Source organism: Puma concolor, chromosome D4 (genome assembly GCF_028749965.1).
Source record: "Puma concolor isolate L17-30 chromosome D4, mPumCon1.1.hap2, whole genome shotgun sequence".
NCBI classification, from domain to species: domain Eukaryota; kingdom Metazoa; phylum Chordata; class Mammalia; order Carnivora; family Felidae; genus Puma; species Puma concolor.
In genome coordinates this window covers 94,865,942-94,884,142 of record NC_141679.1, presented here as the reverse complement: position 1 = coordinate 94,884,142, position 18,201 = coordinate 94,865,942, and the positions used below count along the sequence as shown (strand labels likewise).

At 67.2% G+C, this 18,201-nt stretch overlaps 1 protein-coding gene across 2 annotated transcripts; it reads left to right on the top strand.

The window, feature by feature from the left end:
* Nucleotides 1-5,454: 5,454 nt before the first annotated feature.
* LOC112860956 (endoplasmic reticulum mannosyl-oligosaccharide 1,2-alpha-mannosidase) lies at nt 5,455-17,325 on the top strand. Of its 2 annotated transcripts, XM_025924186.2 has the most exons (13): nt 5,455-5,711; nt 6,214-6,322; nt 7,010-7,125; nt 8,621-8,775; nt 9,066-9,178; nt 10,447-10,632; nt 11,329-11,477; nt 11,825-12,013; nt 13,916-14,106; nt 14,976-15,096; nt 15,754-15,951; nt 16,110-16,241; nt 16,963-17,325. In XM_025924186.2, exons 1-13 carry the CDS (start codon nt 5,601-5,603, stop codon nt 17,173-17,175), a joined length of 1,983 nt encoding a protein of 660 aa, XP_025779971.1. In that variant the 5' UTR covers nt 5,455-5,600; the 3' UTR covers nt 17,176-17,325. The 2 variants fall into 2 exon arrangements, with proteins under 2 accessions (XP_025779971.1, XP_086540705.1); XM_086684579.1 differs by lacking the exons at nt 5,455-5,711; nt 8,621-8,775.
* The last annotated feature ends 876 nt before the right edge of the window (nt 17,326-18,201 follow it).

Below are 18,201 nucleotides of genomic sequence, written 5' to 3'. Positions count from 1 at the left end.
AAACCCCATTGATCCTGGATTCTGCTTTCAGGGGCACTGTTCTCCTTGCTAATGTGGATCTCTCTCTTCCAGCAGCTGGTTTCCTTCAGCCCTGAATCAGCCATGGTTGAATGCTCCTGGTTCAGAAAAGGTGGCCGAGGCTTTTCCAGGAGGCTGCTGTGCAGCTTTTTGTTGTTTACCCACCAATCCCTCCCCCAACTCTAAAGGCTGCAGATCTTGGCAGCAGGTGGAGAGGCCTTAGGCTGGGCAGTCCCTAAATGCAGGGTGAAGGGACGTGGTGGAAACGGAGATTCACTGCCAGGAAAGGCTTGCTGCCCAGCCTCGGGGAGTGTGGTCAACAGGCAGCCTTAGCCGTCAGCCCCTTTGGGGTCCGCCTTGCCTGAAGAGAGTCACGTCACACAAAGCCACACCCTCCCGGACACCGGTGATGAGCCGGATGAAGGTCCAAAAGGCTGACTGAGGCCTGGCAGGTTGTCACTGCCAGCTGACCTCCCCCTCCCCTGCCCTATCCAGTGTTGAACCCCGACAGCTGTCCTGTATCCCAAACTCTACCTCAGCGTCTGCTTCCAGAGAACTCCAGCTGGCACAGCTGTTCCCGGACTGGTCTGAGAAGGTGGGCAGTAAGATGGGCCTGGCAGTCTGAGTCAGGCCCATCCCGCTGGCAGCGACTCTTGCGCTGATGGGCAGTGGAGCTGACAGCCCCTGGTCTGAGGCGTCTGTCCAGCCGCCAATGATTGTGTAGGGATGGGTCATCCAGATGGCTTGGCGCTAAGCCCTTTCCTGTTTGACAGGAAGACAATGAACACCTGGGTGCTGGGGGACAGCCACTGAATGCCAGGTGGGGCCTCCGGTCACTAGTAGAGAAGTTCTCATCCCCTTCAAGGGTGCTGGAAAGAACCCAAGCCTTCACACTCAGGACAGCTGGATCTCAAGGACGGCTGCAGCCAAGGCAGGCCCAATGAGCCAGGGTCAGAAGCCTAGCTGGGAGCCTGGGGCTGCACACTTGGGGTGGAAATGCCCCCAAAGCTTTGACACAGACTCTCCTAACCCTTCTGAGCCTGCAGACACGGTCCCCACCCGCCCCAAGGAAGACAATGCAGACACTTAGCTTCCTCCCGAGATCATACCTGAGCAATCTCCCCTCCCCACCATGAGGCCTTTGCTGGGCAGAGTCCAGCAGAACCTGGCCAGCCAGCTTTGCACCCGGGGGAAAAGGATCCCACCCGAGGAACCTCAGGATCCTTCCGGCTGACATTTGGGGAGCTGGGGCCAGGCTGTGGGAGTGGATGCTGGAGCCTCTGATGAGGGGTTACAACGTCCCCTGACACGGAAGATGCTGTATTTGGGAACTTTCTCCTGAGAGGCCAGATTAGAGCCTTCACCATGACCTTTAGGACTTGGCTGGACCTTGCCAGGAAACTTGAGGTGGAGAGGTCACCAATGTCACAACAGAAAGCAAGCAAGAACAGGGAAGGAGGCTCAGGGGACCTGGGAGGTTGGATGGGATGGAAACCTACACACACACACACACACACACACACACACACACACACATGAATTGGAGACGTGAGGGCCAGCTGCTCTGAGAGGGGTCCACACGACTAGTCGACCTGGAGGTGGTGAGAAAAGACGCCACATGGGAGTTTGTGGCCCCAGTGGGAGAGTCACACAGGCTGTAAATGAGGAAGGCCTCCATGCAAAGAGTAGGGAAGCGAGTGTCCTTGAAAAACAGCACCAGACGCGGCAGAGACAGACATGGCTCCCCAGCACTCATGACAGGAATGGTCAGGACACTTCAGAATTCCTAGAGCTTCTGGAAGGATAATAGACTCCAGGCTTCCAGCTGTTGACAGGAGAAAAGAATGGGGGCGCCAGGCCCCTGCTGGGAGCTGGGACCGTGACCCCAGCCCCTCAGGCTATTCCCTCCACTGGCCCCTCAGTGCCAGGGGCTGCGGCACATAACCAGTGCCCAGACACCAGGGGGGCCACCTCTCCCTTGGCATCCAGTCCTGGGCATGCGTGAGGGGCCAGATCAGCAGAGCCACCCCCTGTCCAAGGCCACAAAGGGAAGTTGAGTCACCTGTCCCCGTGCCAAGACTGTCCCTGGCCAGCATGACCCCAGTCTCTGCCCAGGTCCGGCCTGTCTAGCACAGGCACAGGCCAAGGCTGGGGTCCTGCGCTCTGGTTCCAGCCGAGAAACCAGGGCGCCAGGCCAGGCCAGACGATCGGGGAGCAGCCAGTTAGCTGCCCCACACACTGCCCCAGGACTGTCACTGTGGCAACCAGAAAGGCCACAATGACGGTCCATCATATAACACCAAAACATTCCCACTGGTATGGCTGCAACCCACAGTGCACGTTCCCATCCCCGCTGATCCTGGATGAGAACCGGGCCAGGGCTCTGCAGCCCCGACTTGCTCTCTGGCCTGCCAACCCCGGGGTCCTGAGGGGTGGCGCCGCTCCCGTCATCGTTCCCGGGGACACAAGTGACCAAACAGGGCTCTCTGGCCGTGCTCCTGGCTGTGAGGTCTGGGCGAGAGGCAGAGGTGCGGCGTCCTCGGGGACGGCGGCAGGCCTGCCTCTGTCGGAGCGGAGACGTAGGTGAGGACGACGGCACCTCAAGCCCTACGCGCAGATCCGCCCGGCGGGGAGCACCGGCCGCTCCAGCTTTTCTGCAGACCCACGGACGGACGAGGCGAGAGGAGGGGACGGTGTCCGTCCCCTGCAGGGTGACCTGTCCACAGGTGCCGCTCCCTCCCTCTCTTGCAGCTGACCAAGTACCTGGCATGGCGGGGGCGGGGGGGGGGGTGTCACGGCCTAGCCCTCCAGCCCCCCAGTGCCCACCAGCTACCCCCACCCACCCCCCACGCACAGCCTGCACACCTAAAACTGAATTCTCTCAATCTCCCTTGGAGGCCTTGGCTCCTCGGCCAGGGCTACGGTTGGTTCAGGCTGCTGAATTTTAGCTCTTTTCCCCAACAACCAGTCGGACCAATTCCAGTGGCCGCACGTGGTGGCTAATTGGTCTGAAATATAAGCAGGCGGGGAGCACCGTCCCCCAACCAGCTTGCTAGTAGCTTCTGACAGATCTCGGTGCTCACGGACCTCCCGCGCTCTCTGGAGGGAGACACAGACTCCACGTACGGGGCCACGGTCCCCACGCTGCACCCCTGCGGCCCCACCGAGGCTGGGGAAGACCCGCTGGCCCCCGGCCCCTAGCCCTGCTGCTCCGGGCCCCAGTGCCTGCTGCTCTCCCCTCCGGAAAGCAGCACGGGGCACCTCCCCGCCCGCTGACGCGAAGGGCGGCGTGGAATGCAGCCTGCCGCTCCGCCAGGCCGCCTGCTCCCACGCCCTCACGCTGCGGCGACACCCCCACGGAAGCCGGTTTCCCCAGGGCAAGGATGTCAGCTGGGAGGTGGGTTCAGAGGCCGCTGACTCCTCCAGTGGCTCGTAGTGGACTAGCGGAGGGTGGACGGGTGTCCCCGCACCCGGACCTGGGCGTGGCGGCGGGGTCGGGGCCAGGCCCAAAGCCCAGAGGAGGACTCTGCTCCCACCCGCGCTGTGCCAGTCCTTCGCAGACCTCAGAACCGAACCGCGTGCCTTACGACGCTTCTCCCAGCTGCTCCGCTGGCAAGCAGAGGGCCTGGGACAGAGGAGTGCCAGCCAAGGCGGGGGCCCAGGTCCGGGGTCCTGCCCACAGCTGCTGCTCCTCACTGCCACAGCCCGACGACCGGGCAGCCTCTTTCCTACACCAGCTGGGGGAGCTACTGAAACGGCCTGTTTTTAAAGACCCCGTTTAGGGGCGCCTGGGTGGCGCAGTCGGTTAAGCGTCCGACTTCAGCCAGGTCACGATCTCGCGGTCCGGGAGTTCGAGCCCCGCGTCAGGCTCTGGCCGGATGGCTCGGAGCCTGGAGCCTGTTTCCGATTCTGTGTCTCCCTCTCTGCCCCTCCCCCGTTCATGCTCTGTCTCTCTCTGTCCCAAAAATAAGCGTTCAAAAAAAAAAATTAAAAGTTAAAAAAAAAAAAAAAGACCCCGTTTATTGTAAAAGAATCACAGCTGCGCGTAAAGTTCCAAACACGGCCCAGAGATCCGGGGGCACAAGAGCCTTCGGAAAGGCTTTTCCACAGGATTGAAGCACGTCCCCAAACCAGGAACACGGGTGGAGCCCTAGGTCACTGCTCACACGTGCGCGCTGCTGTGCACGCTGCACTCAAGAAGCAGGACGGGCCCCTCAGCACAAAACTGTCCCTCCCCAGACAACCGATAAGGAAGCAACGGGCTTCTGAGAGGCTGCCAAACTCCTTGATTTCCCGCAGAACGTGGCGGATTCCCAATAAACGCAAGATGCCGTGATTGATCCCTGGCCTGGCGAGCGCAGTTTCTGACCGGCACGGGTGCTGGGAACGGCAACCAGGGGTTCCCAGCTCCGTGCATCCGACAGAGCAAGAGTCCACACGCTGAGCCCGCACCTGCTCTGGGCGGCCTAGGAGTCCCCTCGAGCTCCCACCCAGCTCTTCGCCAGGGTCTCAGGGAGGCCAGGGACCACCTAGTGAGTCTGACACGCTGCGGTGGGGGTGGGGGTGGGGCAGAACCACCCCACCCCACCCCGGCTAGGTCTCCAGGGGTGGGCTCCCGCGCCCTCAGCTGGAGAGCCCGGTGACCCACCCTCCAGATACCACCTTCTCCCTGCTGTCGGCATGCGCAGGGACGGACGCACGAGGGCACCGCTGGCACTACCGGCAGAGCCCTGTGTGGGGAAAAGACCCGCAGGGGCCTCGGGGATGACCCCCGCTAGGGAAGGGGGGGGGGGGCGGAGAGCAGGAGGCGCTTTCTGGGGCAGCTTCAGACAAGCCAGGGAGGCGCACACGCCGGGGAGCCCGCCACACACCCCTAAGTGCGGCGGCCAGGACTGCGGGAGGCGGCGGGCTCACCCGAGGGGGCCGGCAAGGAGCGGGGACGGCCCTCGGCGCTGCGGGGCTCGCTCCGCCCTGCCGCGTGTCTACTGAGGGGAAACGCGCGCACAACTCGCCGCGGCGGCCGTCCGCGCGCCCCCAAGCCCATCGGCTCCAAAGAGCGGACACCGACAGCCGCCCCGCCTCGACTCGGGCTCGCACCGGACCCGCTGTCCTCTCGCTGAGCTGCGGCCCCCACTAGCTCTGGGCCGGGAAGTCAGCCCGGGGCCGGGAGTCGAGCCCCGGGGCGGGAGCGCGGGGCGCCGGACGTCCTGCCAACCCCACGGAGCCGGCCGGTCCCGGGGACGCGGTACCCAGCCCAGTCCCAGGGTCTGCGCCGGCGGGCTGCGCGCAGGCGCGGGCGGGCAAGCGCGTCACGGCGCAGGTGCGGCCGTGCGCCGACGCGGCGGGACGTAAACACCCACGCAGGGGCGGGGGGGGGGGGCCACGAGGGCGGGCGCAGGCGCGGTGGGGACTAGGAGGGCGCGGCGCAGGCGCATTGGCCGCGCGCGCGATGGGCGGGGTGTGGACGGCGCTGCGATGGCTGCCCGCGGGTGTCGGACCAGCGAAGCCCCCGGCGCCTCTCAGAGCCCGGCCTCCTGACGCCGCCAGTGGGCGGGGTCGCCCGGGCCGCCGCCACCGCTGTCATGTATCCGCCGCCGCCGCCGGCGCCACATCGGGACTTCATCTCGGTGACGCTGAGCCTTGGCCAGAGCTACGACGGCAGCAAAAGCTGGCGGCGGCGCTCGTGCTGGAGGGTGAGGGTCGGCGCCGGGCCGGGGTCCCGCGGCCCGCCCGCCGCCCCCTGCCTGGAGCGCAGGCGCTCGTCCGGGCCCGGGGAGCGGTGGTCGCCGGCCGCAGGCCGTCTTTACAGCCCGCGCTCGGCGGGGCGGGGTCGGGGAGGGGGAAAGCTGTAGGCTGCCCCTCGGTGCGGCGGGTCAGGAGCCCCGCGGTCTCGGGCTGCAGGGCATCGACACCCCCACATCGGGGCAGATGCGGGGTCCCGCCGGCTGCCTGAGACGGAACACGCGCGTCGCGCGAGCCTTTCCTCACGGCCCCTGCGATAGGACACGTATGGCTTCTGCGTCTGTTGTTTATTTCCGTTCCCCTATACCGTCTGGAATATCCCCGCGGCTCGTCAGTCTCTGCCGCCGGGGCGCTTCCCCCGGTTCAGAAACCGGACCTTGGGAGTTACCCACTGTCCTCCCTGAATTTGCAGCGGTCGCACGTGTCCCAGCTGTGTTGTTTTCCGTCCCGTAGAAATGGAAGCAGCTGTCGAGATTACAGCGCAACGTGATCCTTTTCTTCCTCACGTTTCTCCTGCTCTGCGGGCTCCTGTCCTACATCAGCGTGGCTGACCAGTGGAGAGGTACCGGCTGCGCGTGTGCCTCAACCCCATGCGTGTGCGTCACTGACTGCGGGTGGCTGGGCAGAAGCGGTCTGGCCGTGCGCCTTAAGCGCCTGGAGCGTCTGCGAATTGGCGAGAAGCGCAGATGAAAAGGAGCGGAGAGTGTCTTTAGCCACCCTGCTAGAACGTGGCTCGAGTTAATGTGATGTTGCCCGCCTGCTTCCTGGGTGTCCGGTGTAAGGGCCGGCTTCTCCGTCCTCTGCGCCTCACGGAGATGTTCGGGTCCTGAGGTCGCGTGCCCCGTCCAGACACGCTCCCTGAACTTCCTGACACGTGTTACCGTGTGTTCCGAGCGGCCGGGCAGTCTGGGTGAGGGCGTAGGGAACCCCTGTGGGGGAGGAAAGCTCAGGAGCTGCTGCAGGCGGCTGGAGACAGCTGCACATAGGCCAGCGTCTGCGCTTCCTGGGAGGGAAGCCGCTGAGGGGAGGTCCGTGTGGGCTGGGCTGCAGGACAGAAGCTGCCAAGTGCTTTGAGGAAGGTTTGGTTACCCTTGGCCGTTCTTGAGTTGGTTTAAAGGACCTTCCCCAGGTCTCACGGTGTCCTCTCGTGGTGAGGAGCGCCCACCTAGACGTGTTCCTCCGCGCGCTCGCTCGGGCTCTCCTTGGGGCTGTGCGGCACGTTTGGGATAAAATCTGTTCTCTCGTTTAGCCGTGGATGGCAGGTCAGCGGAAGAGCGGAAGGTGAGACCAGCAGATCCGCCCGTCTTGCCGGCTCCTCAGAAGGCAGATGCTAATCCAGAAAACTCGCCGGGGCTTTTACCCCAGGTATGTTCGGTGAACTACACGTGGGGTTGCGACCGGGGTCGGTCCCACGGGCGTTTCAGAACCGCGCGTGATGTTCCGCACGGACGGGGGAGCGGTTCTCTCCCTTGTTGTTTGTCTGATGTTCGCGCCCTGCGCCCCTTATCCTGAGCCAGTAGGATGACGCTTGGGGCAAGGAGGAGGAATATCCTTTCCTTCCTTCCCCTTGGATACCTGCTGGTGAGCGAAACAGACCCGCCCCTTGTCTGGGGGAGCCGCGGGCCGGCGGGAGCAGGCCGGTGGCCGTGGTGTCCTCCAGGGATGAGGCTGGGGACGGGACGCTGAACTGCGGTGTGAGACTGGGCGGCCGCCGGTCCTGGGTAGAGTCGGGAGAGCAGGGCTTGAGTCCAGTGACGTTGCCCGAGGCAGGGGGAGCTGGGCTTGTTCAGGGAGCTGCAGTTTCAGAGGGCGTGGGCGGGGAAGGGGGCTGGGGTCAGGCCCCACGGGGAGCGGCCAGGAGGCCTCTCTGCAAACCGTCTTACTCGGAGGCCGTGCGTCAAACGGCTCACGTCCTCCCTCGTGGAGCCGACGCGCACGTCTCTCGCTCCTCTCGGCCGCTCTCGCGCACCTGGGCTCTCGTGACGGCGACGGGAGCAGAGCCCGCCTGCACGGTTGCCCGCCGAAAGACACGCTTCCATTGCTCGGGAGGCCCGTGATCCCGTCTGTGGCGGCGGCCGGGGTCGGTGTGCACGGCTCCCCGGGTCCGGGCCTCGGGGCGCGGGGCCCCTTGTGGCGGGGCCGCCGGGACCTTTCCTGCTGCTCGGACTCCGGCGCTTGTGCCCCAGGCCCGGGTCAGCCCCGGTGCTTTGTGTGCGGCCGGATCCCGTCCTCCTGGCCACGGGGGTCCCGGCTCCGTGGCACCGGCGTCTTTACAGCGAGGACCTCTTCACGGGTCCCGTGGGTACTGAGCGGCAGAGATGTGCTCGATCCCTGAGTCGGCCTCCTTGCTGCGTCCTGCGGAGGAGGGGCCTCCTCCTGCCCTCTGCCGACGACAGGCTACGCCTGGGCCCCTGCGCTCCGTCCCCGGACCCGGTGCGCTGGCCACCCGGTTCTGAGCACGGAGGGTGGGGGTCCTGGGGCACAGGCCCGGGACAGTGTTCTTTGCGCCTCCATCCACGGGGACGCGGCTCTGACCCTTTATTGCTACCTTTAGGGTCCGTGACGGCCTGGAACCCTCCTGGGCCAGGATGCTAACCCACTGCCCAGGGCTGCGCCAGCCCGTTGGCACAGTCTCCGCCCCGGTTGGTCAGGGCCCGGAGATCGCGAGAAAGGATCTTCTGGCCAAATCTGCATGTTGCCGTGGGAGCGGGAAGGCATCTCCTCTGGGGGCCGTGCGCCACCAGCCATTCCACGTGGTCCGTGGGGTTGGGTCTGATAGGGAGAGCATCCCAGGTGGAAACGGAGTGGCGGCTCCTGGGGCGTTGAACTGTTTTCACGAGTGGCTCTTGCTTCGATCTAGAAGCCTCAGAGGCATTTCCGACGGGGACCGCCCAACCTGCAGATCAGAGCCCCCGACAAAGACTCCAAGGACCGGAGGCAGGATGACACGAGGCGGAGGGACGAGGTGGTGGGCGACGCTCGTCAGGAAGAGAGCACACAGAGAACGGTGGTCAGGTACAGGGAGCGCCAGAGACGAGGCAGCACGGGTCGCCAGACGCGCGGAGGCCGGTCCGTTTGACGTTTCCTGAAAAACAAAGGGATAGGATCGGCGCGCTGTCTGAAGCGGCTTCTCCTCTCAGAGCAGACAGTGGAGGGAGCGGGACCCCGGTGGGGGCGGGGCCCTGCCTTCTCCGCGTCGTGCCGCACGGAGCGGAGGGCCGCCACGAGCCCAGCCAGGCTGTGACCGCGGGCGTTTGCATCTCTGCCCTCAAGCCGGCTGACTCCTCTTCCTCCTCTCCCTGAAGCTGGAGGGGTGCAGTGATCGAGCCGGAGCAGGGCACCGAACCCCCTTCGAGAAAGGCAGGGGGCCCCCCCACCAAGCCTTCCTCACAGGCCCCCGGGATTCAGAACCAACCAGGTAAGGCCCCGCCTGCGCCCCGTCGGGCCTCACCCGGACGTGGTGACGGAGAGGGCGCGTGGACACCCAGCTGGGCACCCGGGCGGGCCCCAGCTCTCTGTAGAGCCTTGGGGAGGACACGGGGCTCCACGGCGGCCCGCGGTCCCAGGCCCATCGCGGCAGCCACAGGCCGCCTGTGCGGGAACTGCCCGCGTCCGTGCCAGCGCGGGGCCCGGGGAGAGCGAAGACACGGCCCTGGCTCGGTGGGGTCCTGGGGTCCTGCGTTCTGGCACCTGTAGTGGGGGGCCCCCGGGGCACTGGCGCTTTGTACGCCCCGTGCGGCCTGTCTGCTTTGGTTCTCGTGGCAGCCTTTGAGGTCATCGGTCTGTCGTAGGCCCGTTCCACGGACGGGAGAACCGAGGTTAGGCCGGCAGCGGCCACGGCCATTTGCCTCCCGGAGCGGGGGCTCGCGCCGGGTCAGCTGAGCCTGGGGCCCGGGCTGTGACCCTCCAGTCCTGTCGCTGTTGCCGCTGAGGAGGGGAGGAGGAAGAAGGAGCCCAGAGCCCGGACGGGCGGCCCGGGCGTGTGGGGGGAGGCAGACTGGGCCTCGGGCCACACCGAGAGGACACGTGTCGCGAAGCCGCCGACGCCCACGTTTCTGTCCGCCTGCTGGCCCTGTAACTCGTGCCTGGTCCTCCGACGTGTGGAGGGGAGAAACCTTCTCGGTCGGCGTCAAGGCCACCCTGGGAGGGCCCCAGGGCGGCCTTGGGTGTGTCTGCCACACGCTGTTCCCTCCCCGAAAACACCCAGAGCTGCTGACGCACGACGCGGGCACCTGTGAGATGAGGCGCTCTCGTGGAGGTCACCGGGGCCCGCCCGCCACGTCTGATGCTCCCCCGGCCGGATTGCACAGCGCGGCTGCCGTGGCGGAGCGGCAGGCACCGGTCTGCTGCCTCAAACACCGCCGCCCACCGCGCGTTCCCCGCAGCTCCAGAGAGTCGTGCCCGCCGGGCGTCTGGTGGAGGCGGACGGGCGCAGGCCAGGCGGATGAGAGGCCGAGCCGTCGCGTGTGGGCCCTGGAGGCCTCGCCACCTTGGCAGCCGCGTCCAGCCGTGCGGCTCCGAGCCCGGCGGCGCCGCGCCCCGATCTTTGGGGTCGTCCGCTGCTGACCTGCGGCCCCGGACGGTGTCCCCCCACCCCACTGAGCGCCCCGCGGCTTGGGGCTGCAGAGGGGCGGTGTCTGAACCCTGGGCGGTTCCGGTCCCCACGACCCGCCGTCTTCCTCCCAGCCTCCCCGAACGAGCGTCAGAGGGCCGTGATAGACGCCTTCCGCCACGCGTGGACCGGCTACCGCAAGTTCGCCTGGGGCCACGACGAGCTGAAACCCGTGTCCAGGTCCTTCAGCGAGTGGTTTGGCCTGGGACTTACGCTGATTGACGCCCTGGACACCATGTGGATTTTGGGTCTGAAAAAAGGTACCTGCTCGTCCCCGAGCACGCGGCCAAGTTCCCCCGGTGGAACGCTTGGGCGCGCGAGTGAGCGAGCCGTGCCCTGGAGGGTGTAGACGCCACTGTTTCCGTCTGAGGAGCTCTCCCTTCCCCTGGGTGGCAGGCAGTCGCTTTGTCCCTTGATGGCAGGCGTCCCGGGGACGCTCAGGGCAGTCGCCCCCTCGGCTCCCGGCCGAAGGCCTGGGCTGGCGTCCGGGGGCAGTTCCAGCCCGTGCTCCCGTCCTAGCCGGAAAGGGGCTCCCTGGTGGGAGGCGGCACGTGATCCTATAAGGCCATCGGCGTCCCGGGTCTCTCCATCACACCCTTCTCAGGCCACGTGGACGGGGTGTGGTTGAGGCTACGGGTCTTTGGGTACTTCCGAATCGGTCTCTCGGAGTCCATTTCCGGTGTTCCGTAGAGGCCAGAGGCTCCCCCTGAGTTCCTCACGTGGCCCTTTGTGCCGTGGCCTTTACCCGTCAGCGTTGGTGCTCACGACGGCACGCTGGCTGCCCGTCCTCCGGGTGCAGGGGGCTCCGCGGTGTGTCCCCTTGCCGTGGGAAGTGATGGCGAGGCCCCTCGGGAGAGAGAGACACGAGGACGCACGTGGCCCCAGAGCCAGCGAGCGGTCACGGGGGCGCCGGGACCTGTAACCTGCTGCCGCTCCCACCCCGTCTCCCGTCGCAGAGTTTGAAGAAGCCCGCAAGTGGGTGTCTAAGAAGCTCCGGTTTCAGAAAGACGTGGACGTCAACCTGTTCGAGAGCACGATCCGGATCCTGGGCGGCCTTCTGAGCGCCTACCACCTGTCCGGGGACGACCTCTTCCTGAGGAAGGCCGTGAGTGTCCGGGCGCCGGTGGAGGTTCCGCGGCTCGAGGGGCCCCCGGGGGGTGGGGGCGGGGGTCTGTTCCGGGTCTCCCGTCTCCCCGGTCGTCTGGGTCTCGCTCCCGCGCACGTGCGTGGGAAGGTCCCTGTCACCGTCGCGACCCGTGGGGAAGCGCTCTCGGGGCTCCTCGGTCTCACCGCTGTTGAGCGCCGAGGCCACGTGAAGCCAGTGAGGTCCCGTGTCCGCTTACGGGGGTGAGCACGGGTGGCGGGGGTGGGGCGGGAGGGTGGGCGTCGTGGAACGGAGCCGAGGCTGGCGTGTGACGGGAAACCTCGGTCCTCGTCGTGTCGCGTCATCAGGAAGACTTTGGGAATCGGCTGCTGCCTGCGTTCCAGACGCCCTCCAGGATCCCATACTCGGACGTGAACATCGGCACCGGAGCCGCCCACCCGCCCCGCTGGACCTCGGACAGCACGGTGGCCGAGGTCACGAGCATTCAGCTGGAGTTCCGAGAGCTCTCCCGCCTCACGGGGAGTAAGAAGTTTCAGGTACGGGGGGGCCGGCCTGCCGGCCGGAGGCGTCACACCAAGCGGAGGCGTGCGTGGACTTGACCCCGGGCCGCGGGACCACCGTCCTGTGTGCTTTCCAGTCCCTCGTTCCTCGCCTTTCCTCAGCTGCGCGGGCGGGAAGGGTGTCGACTGGGGGCTGAGTCCGAGCGCGGGCCCGTGTCCTTGGGGTCCCAACTGCCCCCTGCCTCGTGCTGTGGTGGCCCCCGGGGGTGGTCCGTGCCGGGAGCGAGGCAGGGGCCCACGGTCGTGGGTTTCGGCCTCGCTAGCCCGTCGCTGACGGTCCTTGTGGACCTCGCTCCTGACCCTCGCCCCGATCCTGTTGGCCGGGGTCCCTCTCCTTGTGGGTGAGTCTCCAGGACGCGGCGGACCCTCTGGACTTGGCGCTCTGCCTCGTCACTCTTCCTCTGCCTTAAAAACCTGAGCTGCGATTTGAACGTCAGGAAGTTTTGCCTCTTGGCTTGAACGTCGCGCCACAGTCCCACGTGGGCAGCGGCTGCCACCGTCTGATTCCAGAACCAGGTCCTCGCCTCAGGAAGTAGGCCAGCGCACCCTAGCGCTCCCACCCGGGCCCCCTGCCTCGGTGGCCGCAAACCCACTTGTCGTGCGTGGCTTTCTCTGTTTGGAATGCTCGGCGTGAGCGAGGTCCTACGTACGGCGTGGGCCGTCTGTGGCCGGTTCTGTCGCCACGCGTGACGTCTTCGTCCGCGCTGGAAGCGTCCGGGAGAAGCGCACCCGTGTCGTAGCACGTGTCCGAAGCATCCCTTTTCGTGGCCCGGTGGTCTGCCATCGTGCGGTCGGACCACGTGCTGTCCGGGCTCTCGTGCGTTGAGGAGCAGCTGGGTCGTTTCCCACGCGGGGGTGGTAAGAGCGGCGCTCCCGGGAGAAGGTTCCAGGCGCACACAGGGCTCTGGCTTTTCCGCGGCAGCCCGCGCTTGTCCTCCGGTCTTCCTCGGTAGCCTTCGCGGTGGGCACGTGAGGGTGCCTCCTCTGGGCTGTGGATTTTGTCCTGATGACGTGTGGCGTTTTCCAAACGCCCGCAGGCCCCGTGTTCATCTCCCGGGTGGAGGTGGGCGTCCGGGTGCCTGTCTGCTTGTCGGCGGATTAGCGGCTTTCCTGTCGTTGGCTCGTACTCCGGAAGCTCAGCGTCTCTCTGTTTGCTCTGAGACGCCGGCCGGGCGCCGTTGCGATGCCGGATCTCTGTAGCTGCTGGAGACCCAAGGGAAATTGAAGCCGCTCCTGCCTCAGAGGACTTTGTAAAAAGGGGCGGGCGTACGTGGCGGGTGGAGGCCAGGAAGTCACTCCCCAGGCAGGGTCCCGAGCGCCGCGAGCAAACGCGCACAGGGCCATGGAGCACAGATGCGTGGCGCTGCCCGGGAGGAGCTGAGGTTGGTTGGGTCTCGAAGGATGAACAGGATCGGCGGGCGGGTGTGCCGCGACCGCGGGCTCGGAAGCAGACGCGCCTGCCTTCCCTCCAGCGAGCGGGAGCAGACGGCCACGCCTGGGCAGGAGGTCCCGGGGACCGCGGCTGTGGCCTTCAGACACGGTCCCCTGCCAGGAGGAGGAGCTCAGCCCCGTGTTCGGGGCCCTCGGCATCTGCCCGCTCATCGAGGCAGCCGCGTGTGAGGGTGGGGACCTGGTTGCCGCGTGGCTGGGGCCACCCTCAGAAGCCCTTGCCCGGTGCAGCCGGGCAGGGGAGCGCCGTGGGCCGGGACACCGGCCTCTTCCGTCCTCTTCCGTCCTCCGCTGGGAACGGGCCCGCCTGTCACGGAGGAGGGGTGAGCCGACGAGGCCCGCCTTCCTCGGCTGGCCCGAGGTCCGGCAGCCCCGTCCCCCTGGCTCACCCGCACTCTCCCCTTGTGTGTGTGTGTGTGTGTGTCCCAGGAGGCCGCAGAGGAGGTGACGAGGCGTGTGCACTCCCTGTCGGGGAAGAAGGACGGGCTGGTGCCCATGTTCATCAACACGCACAGCGGCCTCTTCACTCACATGGGAGTGTTCACTCTGGGCGCCAGGGCCGACAGCTACTACGAGTACCTGTTGAAGCAGTGGATCCAGGGCGGAAAGAAGGAGACGCAGTGAGGCCTGTTTCTGCTGCCTCGGGGACGGGGTCCCCGAGGCTCCCCTTGTCCCGAGTTCTCGGTCAGGAGGCAGCGGCCGTGCCGGACCCGGACTCGGCCCCTCCGCGGGGGATGTGTCTCCTCCCGGCACGGCCTTCGTGCCAGAGAGGACGCCTGGCTGGTCACGGAGGTCCCCGGCCCCTCTGCGCCAGGCAGGGCCTGGGGTCTGGGCCCGGCCGAGGGGCCCCCGGCTCACCGGCCGAGCTCTCGTCCTCGGGGTTGTGGAGGCGGCTCTGCTTGTCCGCTCCCCAGCAGAAGGTGGCCAGGGGCCCCTGGGCCTCCCCGCGCTGCCTGGTTGACGCTTCAGACGTGCGCTTTCCCAGACGGCAGTGCCTCGGGGAGCCTCGTCGTGCGGTCGGGAAAACACAGGTCACTCTAGTGAAGGGACTGGAAATCCTTGAAGTCTCACGCCAGGGGGTGACCACGGCCCAGGACCGCTGGGGGTGGGCAGCTCCAGGAGGCCGACCCCTACGGGCAGAGATCAGGGCATCACGCCTGGGAGCCGGAGTTCCCCACGCCTGAACGTGGGGACGTTGAGAGAACCCTGGTGGGCACGTGGGGTCCCGGGTGGTCCACGGGGGCCGGCTGAGAGGAACGACCCCGTTCGGGGGAGCGGCGGGCACAGCCCCGTGTGTGCCCCAGGCCGCCGACTGCCACGAGCCTGCATCTCCAGGCTGGCGTGGTGCCACCCCAGACAGGGCCAGGCCTCTTGGCCACTAGCGTGGGGATGGCAGCTCGTGGCCACGTGCCCGCTCCTGGGTAACCGGGCGGGGGGGTCGGGCCGCGCACCCACCTGGCCTGAGCCCACGGGGCCTGCCGGTTCACAGGTTACTGGAAGACTACCTCGAAGCCGTCGAGGGAATCAAAAGGCACCTGCTGCGCAGGTCTGAGCCCAGGAAGCTCACCTTTGTGGGGGAGCTGGCCCACGGCCGGTTCAGCGCCAAGATGGTGAGCACGGTCGTGATGCAGGTGGGGCGTAGGGGGCCGCACGCACCCGTTTTTCTGGGCCCCCGATGGCTTCGCGAGTCTGGACCTTGGAGAGATGGCTCAGATTCTGGTCGTGGGGCGTGAGCCCTCACAGGTCGACGATGGACTGCGCGGCGGTGTGCGGCGAGGGGGGCTGGGGTCTGTGATGGGTCCCCGGCCCCTCCCCCCTCCCCGCCCCCTGCCCCCTCTTCCCCCTCCCCTCTCTCCTCCCCCCTCCCCGCTCTCCTCTCCCCTCCCCCTCCCCTCTCTCCTCCCTGCCCTCTGCCCTCTGCCCTCTGCCCTGGGTCTAGTTACTTGTCCCCTGCCCCTGGTACTCCATCAGTGTTTGTGGGGTCAGGGCCAGACCCGGGTCAGCATCCGCTCCCCTGGCAGGCGGGTGTCCGTCCGCCACCCTCCCCCCTGCCCGTGTGGAGCTCCAGGGGCCGGGCCCGTAGTGGAGTCGCTTTCCACGTTCCTGCCCTTGTGGGCCCTGAGAAGTCCCCGCTCAGGCCCGTCGACCCCTGGGGATGCGGGGGGCCTGAGGGAGCGCTGGACCCTGCACCCGGTGTGGCCCCCGCCCCCGCCCCTGCCCCACGTGGCCACCGACTCACAGTGGTGAGGAAACCGCTCTGGTTTCAGGACCACCTGGTGTGCTTCCTGCCAGGGACGCTGGCTCTGGGCGCCCACCACGGCCTGCCCGCCGACCACATGGAGCTGGCCCGGGCGCTCATGGACACCTGCTACCAGATGAACCGCCAGATGGAGACGGGGCTGAGCCCCGAAATCGTGCACTTCAACCTGTACCCCCAGAGCGACCGCAAGGACGTGCAGGTCAAGGTGAGCCGGGCCGGGGTCTGGGCGTGGGGGCCCCCTGCGGGCTCGGCCTAGCTCCTCCCGTGTCCCCCCACCCCCCACCCCCCACCCCCCCACCCCAGGCGGCCGAGCTCAGCCCGTGTTGTGTCCCCCATCCCTCCCTCCCCCGCTCCCCCGCCCAGCCGGCCGACAGGCACAACTTGCTGCGGCCCGAGACGGTGGAGAGTCTGTTCTACCTGCACCGCCTCACGGGAGAGCACAAGTACCAGGACTGGGGCTGGGAGATCCTGCAGAGCTTCAACAAGTACACGCGGGTGAGCGCCTGCCCCGCCCCGCCCCGCCCCGCCCCGCCCCGCCCCGCCCCGCCCCGAGTCCCTGCTCCCCTAGCCGGGGCAGCCAGAGGGGGGCGAGGGCGGGGGCGGTGCAGCTCGCGGTGGCCTCGGGAGTTCGGCGCCACGTGCCCCAGGGTCTCGGGGACCAGGCTCTGTGGCCCGGTGTGCACAGGGCGACTCTCCTCCCGGATCCTCCGTGTGGCCCCGGGCAGCCCTTTCCCACCCCAGACGGCGCCGTGACCGTGGCCCCGACACCCGTCTCGCCCTCTGGGCCGTGGCTCGGAGGTCACGCCGTGTCCGGGGCCCGCCACCCACCCCGGTAGAGCGCGAGCGCCAAAACCCGACCCGCGTACGCCCTGTGGCGGCCGGGCGGTGGGTCCCGGCCTCCTCAGGTGCTCGGGGCCTTCGGGAGGCCGCCTCCGGGTTCCGGAGCACGCGCTGCACGTCGGGTCGCATGAGGGCGGCTGGCGTCTCTGAGGGCCCGTCTGGAGGAGCTGCGGCTGAGCTCCCGGGGGGCCGGTCCCCCGGCGGACCTTGGGGTCGTTTGCCTCAGACCCTGCCCTTGGCCACGGGTGCCGCGGTGAGGCGCAGGGGCCCCGGCCGGGGGCCCTGCGGCCGCCGGCGCCCCCGAGGGCTGCGCCCGGCGTGGGGAGCTGGCTGGGCCTGCAGCCGTGGTGACGCCGCGGTCTCCGCTCTCGTGCAGGTCCCCTCGGGTGGTTATTCCTCCATCGGCAACGTCCAGGATCCCCTCAATCCCCAGCCCCGGGACAAGATGGAGAGCTTCTTTCTGGGGGAGACGCTCAAGTACCTGTACCTGCTCTTCTCCGACGACCCGGCCCTGCTCAGCCTGGACGCCTACGTGTTCAACACTGAGGCTCACCCCTTGCCCATCTGGGCCCCGCCTAGGGTGGGGTGACCCCCCCCGTGGGCACTGCCCGGGGGCCTCACACGTCTTGCGTCTGTGGGTACCTGTCCTCGGAACCCTGGCCTCGGGTAGGTTCGCTCTCTCGACCTTGGCCGCGGCGTGTCCCCTCGGCCGACTGTCCGTGCTCCAGGGTCAGGCTGATGACATTCCCCAGGGGGTTACCGAGCCTGACGTCTCAGGGCCTCAGAGGTGGTCAGGGCAGCTGGGCGCCCGGTGCTTTGCCGCTGGCTTTGCACTTCTGGCTTGTGGTTCTCATGACGTCGGATGGTGTCGTGAGGTCAGCGCCGTGAATCCCCGAGGCCCCACCTGCTGGGGACCTTCCTGCTTGAATCATGACTTACATTCCTGATCCCCAAACGTCTTCTGTGTGGCCCCAGTGTCTCTGCTCGTCCCCTGGGGCCGCTCTGGGTCTCCTGGACCCACACGTGTTCTGAGATGAGCTGAAGGGACAGCCCGACATGCGGTTCAGCCCGGGGTCTCAGAGTCTGTGAATGTGCCCTGACCCGGGAGTCCTGGGGGGGCACTTGTGACCTCCTGCGAATCCGGGCACCTGGCCGGCTGTGGTGTTTACATGTTGGACTCAGGGATCCTCCCCCGGCCCTGCAGGGGCGGGGAGGGGCGGGTGGACAAGTTCATCCTGCTCCTGGACCACCCGACAGAACGGACTTTCCAGGCAGCATAAACGTGGGTTTGCCCTGACTGGTGTCTCCCGTGTCTGTGATGGAACCTGTGTTCCTTGAGCCATGGGTGGGGCATGCGTCACACTCACACCGTCACCATCAGGCTGGAGAGGTGGGAGGAGGTGGTGTGGACACGGAGTCCAGGTCCCATGGGAGCTGATGCCCTGCACCTGCTCCTCCTCCAGCACCTGCTGCTTCCCTCCTTGAGCACGGACTCAGGGCGCTTTTCCAGAAACAGACCCCAGCTTCTGCTTGGGATCCTGCCTCCTGGAACCAGGCGGCCCCGTGGGACAGGCCCAGCTCCTCTCTATGTGATATTCTTTCTGGAAGGTCTTTT